Here is a 17,040-nt window from a genome sequence, read left to right on the forward strand (position 1 = left end):
ATTTTTTTCCCAACCAGGGTCTTCTTTCAAATCAAGCAGCAGCAAAGGAGAAAAAACATTAGAATTTGTTCCCATAAATTTACATCTGCAAAGAATGCATGTATATAGCCCTCATTTGAAAGGTAATATATATATATATTTGTTTTTTTAATTGAAAGTTATCATTAATATGTGAACATCCATAAACAGTAAGTATATAGTATATGTTATGAACTTACAAAACAAATGTGTGTTATCATACAGAGTTCCTATACATTATCCCATCACCAACATCTTGCATTTTTGGGAAACAGTTGTTACAAACTATAAAAAAGCATCATCAAAACATTATGACTAACTATAGCCAATATCTTATATTTGGTGTATTTTTCTACCAACCTACCCAGCTAATGACACCCTGTAGTAGTATTTTATACTTGTTATAGTTCATGAAAAAAATCTTCTCATATTTGTTCTGTTAACCATAGCCCATCTTCCATCACAGGATTCATTGTGCTATACAGTCCAATGTTTTGTACAGTCTATTCAAAGTGTACACTGAGTGGCTTTCATATTCATCACAGAGTTGTGCTGTCATCACCTCAGTCAATTTTAGAACATTTTCACTACTCCAAAAGGAAAAATCCCCAAACCCCTTTATGACTCCCTATTGCCCCTTAGAATTGATATATTTTCTTTGCCATTGTTGCAAAAATATTACAATATTACTGTTAACTATAATCCATAAGTTACATTAGTTGTAATTTTCCCATGTATCACCATGTACTTAATACTTTGTAAATGAAGAACATTCTTATACTATTAACCCCAATCTTCATGCACCACCAAAATCACTGTTATATAGTCCCTAGATTATTTTCTAGCTTCCTTTCAATTGAAATATTACATCCACAGACTACCTCTTTCAGCCACCATCACATTTATAAATCAGCAATGTTAGTTATACTCACTGTAATGTATTACCATCAACTCCATTCATTTCCACACATTTATGACAAACTTTATAAAAAATTCTGTAAACATTGAGCATTAGCTCCCATTCTCAATTCACATTATATTTCCTAGTAACCTGTGCTCTAGAATTTACCTCCATGAGTTTGCTCATCATTTTAGTTCATATTAATGAGACCATATACTATTTGTCCTTTTTTGTTGACTTATTTCATGCACTGTAATGTCCCCTGGGTTCATCCATGTTGTCATATGCATCCTGATTTCATTTCTTCTTACAACTGAGTAGTATCCCATCATAGGTATAGGCCACATTTTGCTTATCTACTCATTGGTTGATGGACACTTGGGTTGTTTAGATAGTCTTATATTTGAGAATAATGCAGCTATGAACATCGGTGTGCAAATGTTAGTTCACAATTTGCGTTCAGTTCTTCTGAATGTATTCCTAGTAATGAGCTTGCTGTGTCTATATTTAGTTTCTTGAGGAATCACCAAACTGTATTCTACAAAGGGTGTACCATTCCACATTCCAGCCAATGGTGAAGGAGTGTTTCTATTTCTCCACATTGTCTCCAACACTTAACAGTTTTTTGTTTTTGTAATAATGGCCATTCTCTAAGGGGTGAAATGATATCTTATTGTAGTTTTGGTATGCATTTCCCTAATAACTAATGATGTTGAGCATTTTCTCATGTGATTTTTGTCCATGTGTATTTTCTTTTTGGAGAAATGTCTGTTCAAGTCTTTGTCCCACTTTTTAATTGGGTTGCTTGTCTTTTTATTGTTGGGTTATATGATCTCTTTATATAGCATGGATTCCAAACTCTTATCAGATATGTGATTCCCAAATATTTTCTCCCATTGAGTAGGATGCCTTTTCAGTTTCTTGACAAAGTTCTTTGAAGCTCAAATGTGTTAAGTTTGAGGAAGTCCTATTAATCTATTTTTTCTTTCTTTGCTCTTGCTTTGGGTATAAGGTTTAAAAAAACCACCCCTTACAGCAAGATTTTGAAGATGTTTCCCTACATTTTCTCTAGGAGTTTTATGGTTATAACTTTCATATTTAGGTCTTTTGTCCCCTTTGAATTAATATTTATATGATGTGTGATATAGGAGTCTCCTTCTTTCTTTTGTCCCCTTTGAATTAATATTTATATGATGTGTGATATAGGAGTCTCCTTCTTTCTTTTGTCCCCTTTGAATTAATATTTATATGATGTGTGATATAGGAGTCTCCTTCTTTCTTTTGCCTATGGCTGTTCAGTTGTCCCATCACCATTTGCTGAATAGACTGTTCTGGCCCAGCTGGGTGGTCTTGGCAGCCTTGTCAAAAATAATTTTGCCGTAAATTTGAGTATCCATTTCTGAACACCCAATTCTTTTCCATTGGTCAACATATCCACCCTTATGCCAATACCATGTTTTTTTTGTTTGTTTGTTTTTTGTTTTTGTTTTTACCACTGTAGCTAATAAAAATGCTTTAAAGTCAGGAAGTGAGAGTCCTCCAAATTTGTTCTTCTTTTCAAAGTTAGTTTTGGCCATTCAGAACCTATTACCCTTCCAAATAAATTTGATAATTGACCGTTCCAATTCTGTAAAAAAAGGTTGATGGAAGCTTTATTAAGATTGCATTGGGGTGGAGGCGGTGGGGTTGAATGGGACCTCATATTTTTTGAATGTAATATTTTTTAAAAATGAATAAAAAAAAAGATTGCATTGAATCTGTAGATAAATTTTAGTAGAATTGACATTTTAATTGTATTTAGTCTTCCAATCCAAGAACATGGAATGTCCTTCCATTTATTTAGGTCTTCTTTGGTTTCTTTTAGCATTTTTTTTTTGTAGTTTTCTGACTAGAAGTCCTTTATGTCCTTGCTTAAATTTATTCCTAAATATTTGATTCTTTTAGTCTCTATAGTAAAGGGGATTTTTTTCCCCCTGACTTCTTCCTCAGGTTGTTCCTTAAAAGAATATAGAAATGCTACTGATTTTTGCATATTAATCTGGTATCCTCCCGCTTTGCTGAACTTGTCTATTCTAGGAGACTTGTTGTGGATTTCTTAGTATTTTCTTTTCCTTTTTGTTTTTTTTTAATATTTATTTATTTATTTCTCTCCCCTTCCACCCTGCCTCTCCCTTCTCCCGCCACTCCCCCGTTGTCTGTTCTCTGTGTCTATTTGCTGTGTCGCCTTTGTCCGCTTCTGTTGTTGACAGTGGCACGGGAATCTGTGTTTCTTTTTGTTGAGTCATCTTGTTGTGTCAGCTCTCCGTGTGTGCGGCACCATTCCTGGGCAGGCTGCACTTTCTTTCACGCTGGGCAGCTCTCCTTATAGGGTGCACTCCTTGTGCATGGGGCTCCCCTATGCAGGGGACACTGCTGCGTGGCAGGGCACTCCTTGCGCGCATCAGCACTGTGCATGGGCCAGCTCCACACAGGTCAAGGAGGCCTGGGGTTTGAACCACGGACCTCCCATGTAGTAGACGGATGCCCTAACCACTGGGCCAAGTCTGCTGCCAGTATTTTCTAGATACAGGATCATGTCATCAGCAAATAATGAAAATGTTTCTTCTTCCTTTCCTATTTGGGTGCCTTTTATTTCTCTTTCTTCCCTAATTGCTCTAGCTAGAACTTCTAGCACAATATTGAATAACAGTGGTGATAATAGGCATCCTTGTCTTGTTCAGTCTCAGCAGAAAAATTTCAGTCTTGAATACAATGTTAGCTGCAGGTTTTTCATATATTCCCTTTATCATAATGAAAAAGTTCCCTTCTATTCCAATCTTTCAGAGAGTTTTCATCAAGAAATGATGTTGAATTTTGTCAAATACCTTTTCTGTGTCCATCAAGATGATCATGTGATTTTTCTTCCTCAATTTAGTAATGTGATGTATTACATTGATTTTCTTGTATTGAACTACCCTTGCATACCTGGGGTAAAACCCACCTGATCATGATGTATAATGCTTTTATGTACTATAGGATTCTATTAGCGAGTATTTTGTTCAAGATTTTTGCATGCATATACACTAGAGAAATTGGTCTATAATTTTCTTATTTCATGTTACCTTTTTCTGCTTTGGTATTAGGATAACATTGGCTTCATAGAATGAGTTTGGTAGCATTCCCTTCTATTTTTGGAAGATTTGAGCAAGATCGCTATAAATTCTTCTTTGCATAATTGGTAAAATTCACCTATGAAGACATCTGGCCTGCATTTTTCATCTCTGGTAGATTTTTGATGAATATTTCAATTGCCTTGCTTGTGATTGGTTTCTTGAGATCTTCTTTTCTTCCATGGTCAGTGTAGGTTCTTTGCATTTTTCTAGGAATTTGTACATTTTATCTATATTGTCTAGTTTGTTGGCTTACAGTTTTCCATAGTATTCTTTTGTGATAGCTTTTATTTCTGTGGAGTCAGTAGTAATGGCACCCCTCTCATTTCTAATTTTATCTATTTGTATCTTCTCTCTTTTTTTCTTTGTCAGTCTAACTATGGGTTTGTCGATTTTGTTGATCTTTTCAAAGAATCAATTTCTTGGTTTTCTTGATTCTGGTTTTGTTTTTGTTGTTGTTCTCTATTTCTTTTATTTCTGCTCTAATCATTGTTATTTCTTTCCTTCTGCTAACTTTGGTATTATTTTGCTTTTCTTTTTCTAGTTCCTTCAGGCATTTAATTAGGACTTTGATTTTAGCCTTTTCCACTTTTTTACTATAAGCATTTAGGGCTATAAATTTCCCTCTCACCACTGTATTCTCTAAATTCCAAAGGTTTTGATACATTGTGCTCTTGTTTTCATTTATCTTGAGATATTTACTGATTTCTCTTGTGATTTCTTCTTTGACCCACTGATTGTTTAAGAGTGTGTTGTTTAACCTCTATATAATTGTGAGTTTTCCTCTTCTCCACCTGTTGTTGATTTCTAGCTTCATTCCATTTTTGTATTAATTTTTATTTTTTATTTTTAAAGAAGCTTTAGATTACATAAATGTTACACACAAAATATAAGAGACTCCCACATGCCCCACTCCTTCTCTCTCACACACTTTCCCACATGAACACCATCCTTTACCGTTGTGGCATATTTGCTACAATCGATAAAAACACATTGAAGCACTGCCACTAACCATAGTCTATAGACTATAGACTATACACAATTCTGTAGGCTATGACAAAATATACAATGGCCAGTATCTGTCACCGCCATGCCATGCAGGAGAATTCCAATGTCCCAAAATTGCCCCCACACTCTACCCATTCTTCCCTCTTCCTCCCCCCAGAATCTCTGGTGGCTACTGCCTTTGTATCAATGATACAAGTCCTTCCATTGCTAGAATAAGTCTATAGTAGGATAATAATAAGTCTACTTTAGTCCATTGTTCATTCCACTTTTGAGGATTTGGGGATGGTGATGACCACTCTGCTTCTATTTGAGAGGGGGCTTAGATAGATCCCATGGGGCAGATGGATGGACCTATACTGCTTGCAGTTGCAGACACTCTCTGTTCCTTGGGATGGACATTGTTCACCATCATCTCCTTGTTAGTTGTCCTGGGTGAGTACCATGAACTGGAGAATAGATGTTGCAATTCTGCTGAGATTCAGGGCTCAACTAACACATAAACAGAACAAAATTTTAAGTCTCTGGGACATGTATTTAACAAGTATAGTTCTAATTTTATGTTCAAATAAAAGAGGCAGAAGAGCCATGTGTAGGGAAATCATAAATGAGTCTCACTCTGTTATACTGGGGAGTATAATATCCAAAGTATGGCCCACTGACAGGATGCCTAATTCCTGAGCTGTCTGCCCTGCTTATAGTGTCTGGATGTCTCTAGAACCCTCAGGAAACCCACTATTTGAGGCACTGTTTACCTTAGCAATCAATGACATCCTGCTGAGATATCATAATCATAACCTCTGGAATGACCTCCCAACTGATTTTGAAATCTCTTTGCCATAAAAACTCATTTGTATTTTCTATTTTCCCCTTTTGGTCAAGGTCTTTTCCCAGATTCATTGCTAGTTGACACTTGGTAATAATCCATCAGTGCCCGGGAGGCTCATGCCCAGGAATCATGTCCCACATCAGGGGACTATGAATATGTTAAGTGTTCATGGGGCATTGTCTCGGTTAGTGGAGATCCACACAATAGCTGAAAGAATATTGAATTCCCATCCTGAGGAGTTCTGCTACATTATCTAATAGGACAGCAATAATTTCCTGAGTACAAGGGTAGTCCCTTGTGTAGGAGACAGACCATTACACCAGGCCCTTGATACCGATGATTGCACTTATTAACCTTTTCTTGTCATCTTCCTTCCCTTTTTTTTTTTAATTATTTATTATTATTTTTTAAAAATTACATTATGAAAAATATGAGGTCCCATTCAAACCCACCGCCCCCGCCCCCTACTCCCCCCACAGCAACACTCTCTCCCATCATCATGACACATCCATTGCACCTGGTAAGTTCATCTCTGAGCATCACTGCACTCCATAGTCAATGGTCCACATCATAGCCCAGACTCTCTCACGTTCCATCCAGTGGGCCCTGGGGGGATCTATAATGTCCCGTAATTGTCCGTGAAGCACTATCCAGGACAACTCCACGTCCTGAAAACGCCTCCACATCTCATCTCTTCCTCCCGTTCCCCACACCCAGCAGCCACCATGGCTACCATTCCCACACCCATTCCACATTTTCTCTGTGGACATTGGATTGGTTGTGTCCATTGCACATCTATGTCAAGTGAGGGCTTAGATTCCACATGGGTACTGGATGCACTCCTCCCGCTTCCAGTTGTAGACACTCTAGGCTCCATGTTGTGGTGGTTGACCTTCTTCAACTCCATGATAGCTGAGTGGAGTAAGTCCAATAAATCAAAGTGTAGGAGCTGAAGTCTGTTGAGGCTCTGGGCCTGGGTGTCATATTATCAGTCCAGAGATTCAAATCCCCTACATATATCTTAAACCCAGCACCAACTACAATTCCAATAAAGTAGCATGCAAGTCTTGTGAAAAGAGATCCCCTCTGAGTCCAATTCCATCACACAGAAACACCAGCTCCAAAGAAGGGCTATCTGTCATGGCAGTGAACTCCTTCTGCCATGACCATAGAACCCGTGGGTCTCTTTATCCCTCAAAAGAACCAATACCTGGGGTTGTATCTACCTTATCTGTCTCTTAGACTCTGTTCAGTTGTACATAGGGGTATTCCTTCTGACAACCTCCAGACTCTTTTTTAGAGACTCACAGCCTTATAATCTCATTTCTCCTTTCCATTTCCCCCTTACATTAGGTCAAACAGCTTCCCGAAGTCATGTTATTATATGTAGACAGGTATATTCTGCTGTTCCGCATTGAATCTTTAATTCAAGGTCATTTTCTAGTTGCTTCTTCAGCTGGTATGTGGTAGTGATCCCTCGGTGCCAGGGAGGCTCATCCCCGGGTGTCGTGTCCCACGCTGCGGGGAATGCATCGCATCTACACATTGAGTTTGGCTGTGAGAGTGGCCACATTTGAGTAACATGAAGGCTGTCAGGTGGAAACCCCCAGGCACAGTGCTACTCTAGGCCTTGTTCTTATTGCAGGTGTATAGGCTCAAAAGTGTAACCATTAGTATCAAGAGCCCACTGTTGGGCCCTCCTTCCTTCCTGGTTCTTGCCGTTGCACCTGGAGGATTGCCGCTGCTCTCCCAGGGCCCACAACAGTGACCCCCCGGCCAGGAGCCCAGTACCCCCCCCCAGCTGTTGTTTTTGTTTCCACTATGAGTATATATAGACATTACCATATACCCTGGGCATATGCCCTGTAAAACTCCCTGTCAACCATATATATCCTGTCAATAACATCCCATATCAGTATTCCTCCGCTGCCATTGTTGAACCACTCTGTGATCCAAAACTTCCCGTAAAGTGAATCCCAACATAATGTCAGCTTCAGAAGAGTCTTAGATCACCGAAATTCATATATACAATATACAGTATTTCCCCAGATCCACCATAAAACCTTTTCCCTTGCACAGCAATAATCTTTTAACTTATTCATATCATATTTCCTGAAACTGATGTACAGATTCCAAAACTATAGTTTTCAAACAAGGTGACATTTGTGCTTACTATATGGTCCATATTTTAGGCTGTACAGTTTTCTAAATTTTTTAGTTATCCTATGTTTTGTCTTATGGTTTTCATTATTAGTCTGTCGTCCCCTATATGTTTTTGGTGTAATATTAGCTGTTTTATATTCATCCTCGTGTACTCTCACATAACTCCTCTTTTGCCCCCTTATTTACCTTTGTTCCATCCATTCCACATCCATTTTCCCCTTCCCTTAGGGCCCACAACACCTGCCAATCTAATACCCTGGGAGCCGTCCTTTCTCATGAGAGATACGGTTCTCTCTATTCGACGGCATTAGTCTTCCCCAGGATATGGGTCCACCCCACCCAATGGTAGAACCCACCTTGGCCAAATGAGCCTTCAGCTATTCCCTCCGGAGTCCATCACACATCAGACCATACCACCTGAGCGTCCTAACCAGGTAACCCTCCTACTTATACTTTGATACGTTTTACTCAACATTTAGTTCTCAACGAACTTCTGACACTCTCCCATATTCGTATGTTGCCCCTCCCTCCCACCTATTTCTTGGACAATATTACCCCTCTTCCCATCCCCAGCCCCCCTCAAACCCAGAAAACCCCACCCGAAGGTAACCCCTTGCCCCCATTTTGTCCCTTCTTTGTGCTCATACTTACTGCCAGCACATCACAGATTCCACCCCTGCAGACATTAACTCACATCCTTCCTCCACCCCCCGATTTCCTGTAAGCCACTTTTCCAGACTCTAGCTCTCTGAGGCAGTTAACTTATTTCATATCATTGAGGTCATATAGTATTTGTCCTTCAATGCCTGGGTTGCTTCACTCAACATAAGATTCTCAAGGTTCATCCATGTTATCACGTGCGATTGTAGTGTATTGGTTCTTACAGCTGAGTAGTATTCCATTGTGTGTATATACCACATTTTATTGATCCACTCATCTGTTGATGGACATTTGGATTGATTCCAACTTTTGGCGATAGTGAACAATGCTGCTATGAACATTGGTGTACATATATCGGTTTGTGTCCTTGTTTTCAGATCTGATGGGTATATACCCAGCAGTGGTATTGCTGGGTCATATGGCAAATCTATGGATAATTTTTTGAGAAACCGCCAAACTGTCCTCCAGAATGGTTGGATCCTTCTGCATTCCCACCAGCAATGGATGAGTGTTCCCCTTTCTTCACATCCTCTCCAGCATTTGTATTCTACTGTTTTTTTCATGGCTGCCAATCTTATGGGAGTAAGATGGTATCTCATTGTAGTTTTGATTTGCATTTCCCTGATAGCTAGAGATTTGGAGCATTTTTTCATGTGCTTTTTAGCCATTTGTATTTCTTCTTTGGAGAAGTGTCTGTTTAAGTCTTTTTCCCCTTTTTTAAATGGGTTGTTTATCTTTTTGTTTTCAAGATATATGAGTTCTTTATATATGCAAGTTATAAGTCTCTTATCAGATATATGGTTGCCAAATATTTTCTCCCATTGTGTGGGTTCCCTTTTTACTTTCGTGACAAACTCCTTTGAGGTGCAGAAGGCTTTAATTTTGAGGTAGTCCCATTTATCTATTTGTTCTTTTGCTGCTCGTGCTTTTGGTGTGATATTCATGAAGCCATTTTCTATTACAAGGTCCTGTAGATGTTTCCCTACACTGCTTTCTAAGGTCTTTATGGTCTTGGCTCTTATATTTAGGTCTTTGATCCATCTTGAGTTGATCTTTGTATAAGGTGTGAGATGGTAATCCTTTTTCATTCTTCTACATATGGCTATCCAGTTCTCCAGGCACCATTTGTTGAATAGGCCATTCTCTCCCAGTTGAGAGGGTTTGGTGGCTTTATCGAATATTATATGGCTATATACATGAGGTTCTATATCTGAACTTTCAATTCGATTCCATTGGTCTGTGTGTCTCTCCTTATGCCAGTACCATGCTGTTTTCACTACTGTAGCTTTGTAGTATGTTTTGAAGTCAGGAAGTGTGATTCCTCCTATTTCGTTTTTCTTTTTCAATATGTCTTTGGCTATTCGGGGCCTCTTTTTATTCCAAATAAATTTCATAGTTAGTTTTTCTAGTTCCTTAAAGAAGGCTGTGTTGATTTTTATTGGGATTGCATTGAATGTGTAGATCAGTTTTGGTAGGATAGACATCTTAATAATATTCAGTCTTCCTATCCATGAACAGGGAATATTCTTCCATTTATTTAGGTCTTCTTTGATTTCCTTGAACAATCTTGTATAGTTCTCGATGTATAAGTTTTTTACCTCTTTAGTTAAATTTATTCCTAAGTATTTGATTTTTTTATTTACTATTGTGAATGGTATTTGTTTCTTGATTTCCTCCTGATCTTGCTCATTATTGGTGTACAGAAATGCTACTGATTTTTGCGCATTGATCTTATAACCTGCGACTTTGCTAAACTCATTTATGAGTTCTAGGAGCTTTGTTGTAGATCTCTCAGTGTTTTCTATATATAGGATTATGTCATCTGCAAATAATGAAATTTTGACTTCTTCCCTTCCAATTTGAATGCCTTTTATATCTGGTTCTTGTCTCAGTGCTCGAGCAAGTACTTCCAAGACAATGTTCAATAGGAGCGGAGACAATGGGCATCCTTGTCTTGTTCCTGAGTTTAGAGGGAAGGATTTCAGGATTTCGCCATTGTAAACAATGTTGGCTTTAGGTTTTTCATATATACTCTTTATCATGTTCAGAAAGTTTCCTTGTATTCCGATCTTTTGGAGTGTTTTTATCAGGAAGGGGTGCTGTATTTTGTCAAATGCCTTTTCTGCATCTATAGATATAATCATGTGGTTTTTTTCTCTCAATCTGTTTATATGGTGTATTACATTGATTGATTTTCTTATGTTGAACCATCCTTGCATACCTGGAATAAATCCCACTTGGTCATGGTGTATAATTCGTTTAATGTGTTGTTGAATACGATTAGCAAGTATTTTGTTAAGTATTTTTGCGTCTAGGTTCATTAGAGAAATTGGTCTGTAATTTTCCTTTCTTGTGGTGTCTTTGTTTGGCTTTGGTACTAGGGTAATGTTGGCATCATAGAAGGAATTAGGCAGTGTTCCTTCTGTTTCGATTTTTTGGAATAGTTTCAACAGGATTGGTGTTAGTTCTTTCCGGAATGTTTTGTAGAATTCACCTGTGAAGCCGTCTGGCCCTGGGCTCTTCTTAGTTGGGAGATTTTTAATGACTGATTCTATCTCTTTGCTTGTGATTGGTTTGTTAAGATCATCAATTTCTTCTTTCGTCAGTATGGGCTGCTTATGAGTTTCTAGGAATTTGTCTATTTCCTCTAAATTGTCATTTTTGTTGGAATATAGTTTTTCAAAGTATCCTCTTATGATAGTCTTTATTTCTGTGGGGTCAGTGGCGATATCACCTTTCTCATTTCTTATTTTGTGTATTTGCATCTTTTCTCTTTTTTTCTTTGTTAGTCTCGCTAAAGGTTTGTCAATTTTGTTGATCTTCTCAAAAAACCAGCTCTTGGTCTTGTTTATTTTTTCAAGTGCTTTCTTATTTTCTATTTCATTTAGTTCTGCTCTTATCTTTGTTATTTCCTTCCTTCTTCTTCCTGTTGGGTTACTTTGTTGTTGTTTTTCTAATTCCTTCAAAAGTGCAGTTAGTTCTCCAATTTTTGCTCTTTCTTCTTTTTTGATATATGAATTTATGGCTATAAATTTCCCTCTCAGTACCGCTTTTGCTGCATCCCATAAATTTTGATATGTTGTGTTATTATTATCATTTGTTTCAAGGTGGTCATTGATTTCTTTTGAGATTTCCTCTTTGACCCACTGTTTTTCTAAGAGTGTGCTGTTTAATTTCCAAATTGTCATGTGGAGTCTGGGTCTCTGTCCTTTGCAAATTTCCAGCTTCACTCCACTGTGGTCAGAGATATTGTTTTGTATGATTTCGATCTTTCTGAATTCATTAAGCCTTTCTTTGTGGCCTAGCATATGGTCAATCTTGGAGAATGTTCCATGTGCGCTTGAGAAAAATGTATATCCTGCTGTGTTTGGGTGTAATGATCTATATATGTCTATTAGATCCAGCTCTTCTAATATACTGTTCAAATGTTTTGTTTCTTTATTGATTCTCTTTTGAGATGTTCTGTCCAGAGTTGATAGTGGTGTATTAAAATCCCCCACTATAATTGTAGATGCATCTATTCTTTCACTTAGTTTTTCCAGCGTTTGCCTCACATATTTAGAGGCGCCCTTGTTAGGAGCATAAATATTTATGATTGTTCGATCTTCTTGACAGATTGTCCCTTTCACTAAAATGTAGTATCCTTCTTTGTCTCTCACAATTGTTTCGCATTTAAAGTCTATTTTGTCTGATATTAATATAGCTACTCCTGCCTTTTTTTGGTTGTTGTTTGCTTGTATGATTGTTTTCCAGCCATTCATTTTCAACCTCCATGAGTCTCTGGGTCTAAGATGTGTCTCTTGTAGGCAGCATATAGATGGGTTGTATTTCCTTATCCAGTGTCCCAGTCTGAATCTTTTGATAGGTGAGTTTAATCCGTTGACATTCAGTCCTTCCCTTTTGATCAGAGATAGTGCTTTGTATAATTTCAATCTTTTAAAATTTATTGAGTCTTGTTTTGAGATGTAATATATGGTCTATCCTGAACAAAGATCTATAGGCACCTAGAAGAATGTATATCCTGCTGTTTTGGGGTGAAATGTTCTATGTATGTCTGTCAAATCTAGTTCATTTATCTTATTATTCAAGTTCTCTGCTTCCTTATTGATTCTTTGTCCAGTTGTTCTTTCCAAAAATGAGAGTATCTATTGAAATCTCCAACTATTATTGTAGATACATCTGTTCTCTCTTCAGTTTTGCAAGTGTATGCCTCAGATATATGGGGGCACCCTGCTTAGGTGCATAAATATTTATTATTGTTACTTATTCTTGGTGAATTGCTCCTTTTTCATCTTCTTCATCTCTTATAACACTTTTGTATTTATAATCAATTTTTCCAGTATTAGTATTGTTATTCCTGCTCTTTTTTGATTACTGTTTGTAATCAAAATTACAATTGTAATATCTTTTTCCAACCTTTAATTTCAATCTATTTGTGTCCTTGTGTGGAATGTGCGTCTCTTGTAGACAGCATATATATGACATATTTTTTATCCATTCTATCAGTCTGGGTCTTTTGATTGGTGAGTTCAATCCATTAGCATTTAAATTTATTAGTGTAAAGACATTACTTACTTTGACTATTATATCTTTTGGCTTTCCATTGACCTATCTTACTATTATATGTCTTTTTACCCTTTTTATTACCTTATTAATAATCTCCATTTCTACACTCTTCTCCAGGCCTCTCTCTTCTTTCTTTTCCTTTCTTGATGCAGCACTCCTTTTTAGTATCTCTTATAAATCCAGTCTCTCTGGGTGCATACTCCTTTAGTTTTTATTCATTTGTGAAAATTTTAAACTCGTGTTGAGTTTTGGAGGACGTTTCACCAGATAATGAATTCTTGGCTGGCAATTTTTCTCTTTCAGAACCTTTAATATTTTATACCACTGCCTTCTCTCTTCCATGGTTTGTTTTTAAAATTAAAAAAAAGCTTTAGATTACATGAATGTTGTGTTGAAAATATAGGGGATTCCTATATACGTCACCCCCTCCTCCTCCCAAACTTTTCCTCATTAACAACATCTTTCATTTGAATGGTAATTTGTTATAATTGATGAACATATTTAAAGTATTGCTACTAACCATAGTCTGTAGTTTACATTATGGTTTATACTTTGCAGAGCACAATTTTATAGGTTGTGATAAAATGTGCAATGGCCTGTATCCATCATTGCAATGTCATACAGAACAATTCCAGTGTCCCCAAAATGTCCCATTTTACACCTGCTCTTCCCTCTCGCTCCCCTCAGAAATCTGGTGACACTGTCTTTATGTCAATGTTAAAAATTCTTCCATGATTAGAATAATAAGTCTACTTTAGTCCATAGTTGCATTCTGCCCTTATGTTTGTGCATTCCCCAATCTTGAGGATTTGGAGATGGTGATGTCCACTCTGCTTCTGATTAAGAGGTCCTTAGATCCCATGGGGCAGATTGATGTAACTGTCTTTCTTGTAGATATAGATATTCTCTGATTTTGGGGATGGGCATTTTCCATCAGCATCCTTTCATTAGTTGTCCTGGGTGAAACTGATGAATTAGAAGGTAGGTGTTGGATGCAACTCTGCTAAGATTCAGGGCTCAACTGGCATATGAACAACAGAAGATATAAGACTCTCAGACATGTATTTAACAGTTATAGTGCTAATTATAGCACAAAGTAAAAGGGGCATTAGAACTATGTGTAGGAAAATTATAAATGAGTCCAACTCTGATACATTGGAGGGATAGGATATAGCCTAAAGTAAAAGGGACATTAGAACCATGTGTAGGAAAATTATAAATGAGTTCAACTCTGATACATTGGAGGGATAAGATATCATATATTCCAAGGAAAGGCTTACTGACAGCATGTCAAATTCCTGGGTTGTCTGCCCTGCCTATAATGGCCAGATGTCTCGAGAGCCCTCAAGAGCTCCCCTGCTTGAGGCACCGTGTACTGTGGCAGTCAGTAGGATCCTCCTAAGATGTCTAAGATGTGCATTAGTTTAACTTCTGCAATAACCTCCAAACTTTCTTTGAGTGTCTTAGCCATAAAAACTCATTCATTTAAAATATTTCCCCCATTGGAATCAAGGTCTTTTTCCAATGCATCACTAATTGGCACTTAGTAATAACCCCTCCGTGCCAGGGAGACTCATCCCTGGGAGTCATGACCTACACTGGGAGGAAGGTAGTGAGTCCATATGCTTACGTTGGCTTAGAGAGGGGCCACATTTAAGCAACAGGGATTGCTTTCACGGTTTTTTATGAGAAATTGGTACTTAAACTTATTGAGTGCCCCTTGGATGTGTTTGTTTTTCTCTTGCTGCTTTCGGAATTCTTTCTTTTTCTTTGGTGTTTGATATTCTGAATAATAGGTATTTGGGAGCAGGTCTATTCAGATTTATTCTGTTTGGCATGCATTGTCCTTCTTTGGTATTGATATTGATATTTATGTCTTTCATAAGGGTTGGGAAGTTTTTAGTCCTTATTTCCTCAAATAATTTTTCTGTTTCTGCTCCTTCCCCATGGCTTTTCTTTCTGGTACACTTATAATGTGTTTGTGCATTTTTTCCATTCTTTTCTCTTTCTGTTTTTGTCTCTTTTCTAATTCAGATACTTTGTCCTCCAACTCACTATTCTGTCTTCAATCAATTCAAATCTGGTATTATATGCTCCCACTGTATTTTTAATCTTGTCCATTGTGTCTGTCATCCCCATAAGATCTTTTACTTTTCTTTGCAAACTTTCAAATTCTTCTTTGTGTTGAACCAGTGTCTTCTTTTTTTTTTTTTAATTTCTCTCACCTTCCCCCCTCCCACCCCAGTTGTCTGTTCTCTGTGTCTATTTTACTGCATGTTCTTTGTCTGCTTCTGTTGTTGTCAGCAGCATGGGTGTCTGTGTTTCTTTTTTTTTTTAAAGATTTATTTTTATTTATTTCTCTCCCTTCCCTCCCCACCAGTTGTCTGTTCTCTGTGTCCATTTGCTGCGTGTTCTTGGTTTTGTCTGCTTCTGTTGTTGTCAGCGGCACAGGAATCTGTGTTTCTTTTTATTGCATCATCTTGTTGTGTCATCTCTCCATGTGTGCAGTGCCATTCCTGGGCAGGCTGCACTTTCTTTCATGCTGGGCAGCTCTCCTTACGGGGCATACTTCTTGCATGTGGGGCTCCCCTACGCGAGGGAAACCCCTGAGTGGCACGGCACTCCTTGCGCACATCAGCACTATGCATGGACCAGGTCCACACGGGTCAAGGAGGCCCAGGGTTTGAACCGCGGACCTCCCATATGGTAATGGATGCCCTAACCACTGGGCCAAGTCCACTTCCCTAACCAGTGTCTTCTTAATCTCCTTAATCTCTTTAGCCATCTCATTAAATTTTTTAAGTAGATTTGTTTGGACATCTGTGATTAGTTGTCTCAAAACCTGTGTTTCTTCTGAGGGTTTAATTTGTTCCTTTTGTTGAGCCATATCTTCTGTTTCTTAGTATGGCTTTTAATTTTTTGCTGGTTTCTTGCATCTGAATTTTTTATATGTTTATTTTGTGCTAAGTTTTTCTCTTTAGCCTGTAGCTTTCTTATTTGTTTTCTTTTTGCTAAAGCTTCCTCTCTTCCTCCTCCATGAATTTTAGTCTGTTCTGTTTTTTATTTGCTTCTGTATATTTTCATTGCTCCTTTTGTCTCCTCTTGTTGCTATTTCCTGGAACTCTAATTTTGGTAGATGTTCCTCCCTGGAGTCAACATTCCCAACTTTTGTTTCCAGTGAAAACAGGCCTAGAAGACATAGGAAGGGAGTATAGATCTATTCCAAAGTGCTCTGGAGAAGAGACATGAAGGCCTCCAATCTTCTGTTTGAGGTCTCTCCCCAATCTAGGCTTTCCTAAAGGACCTTATAGGTAGCACTCTTTATCCAGTTGTTCCCTGCTGTCTTAAAGTTATTCTGTGCCTTTAATTCTCAACCAACTTAGCTCCTGGTGGGACATAGTTGAGGCTGAGATTGCCATCCTAGCATGGATGAACCTGTTGCACAGGTCTCAGTCCCTGAGATCTAACTTCTTTGATCAACTGCCATCTCCTGTGCTGTATCCCCTTTCCACCCCCTGAGGTGGGTGAGGTAACTTTGCCTGCACTGTCTTGAGAAAGAGTTGAGCAGATGGCTCTTAATTCCTCTCCTTTCTCTGGCACCTTGGGGATGAGAGTGCAGCAGCAGTTCAAGGTGTGTGGGGTGAAATCTTCCACTCTATCCAAGAGAGTGTTCACTTCCACTCTGTCCCAGGGAGTGTCAGAGCCCACGGTGCAGCAGCCCTTCAAGGTTCACTGGGTGAATCCGTCCG

General features: G+C 38.1%; 1 protein-coding gene across 18 annotated transcripts in view; it reads left to right on the forward strand.

Annotated features, from left to right (window-relative positions):
* The window catches only part of INPP4B (inositol polyphosphate-4-phosphatase type II B), a 902,865-nt gene that overhangs the window by 692,534 nt on the left and 193,291 nt on the right, over positions 1-17,040 (forward strand). For all 18 annotated transcript variants that reach the window (XM_058287497.2, XM_058287349.1, XM_058287627.2 and 15 more), the window contains one exon: positions 18-122. In XM_058287497.2, coding sequence (XP_058143480.1) covers positions 18-122 — 105 coding nt within the window. The remainder of the gene's footprint in view (positions 1-17; positions 123-17,040) is intronic.

This window comes from Dasypus novemcinctus, chromosome 1 (genome assembly GCF_030445035.2).
Source record: "Dasypus novemcinctus isolate mDasNov1 chromosome 1, mDasNov1.1.hap2, whole genome shotgun sequence".
In the NCBI taxonomy this organism is placed as follows: Eukaryota; Metazoa; Chordata; class Mammalia; order Cingulata; family Dasypodidae; genus Dasypus; species Dasypus novemcinctus.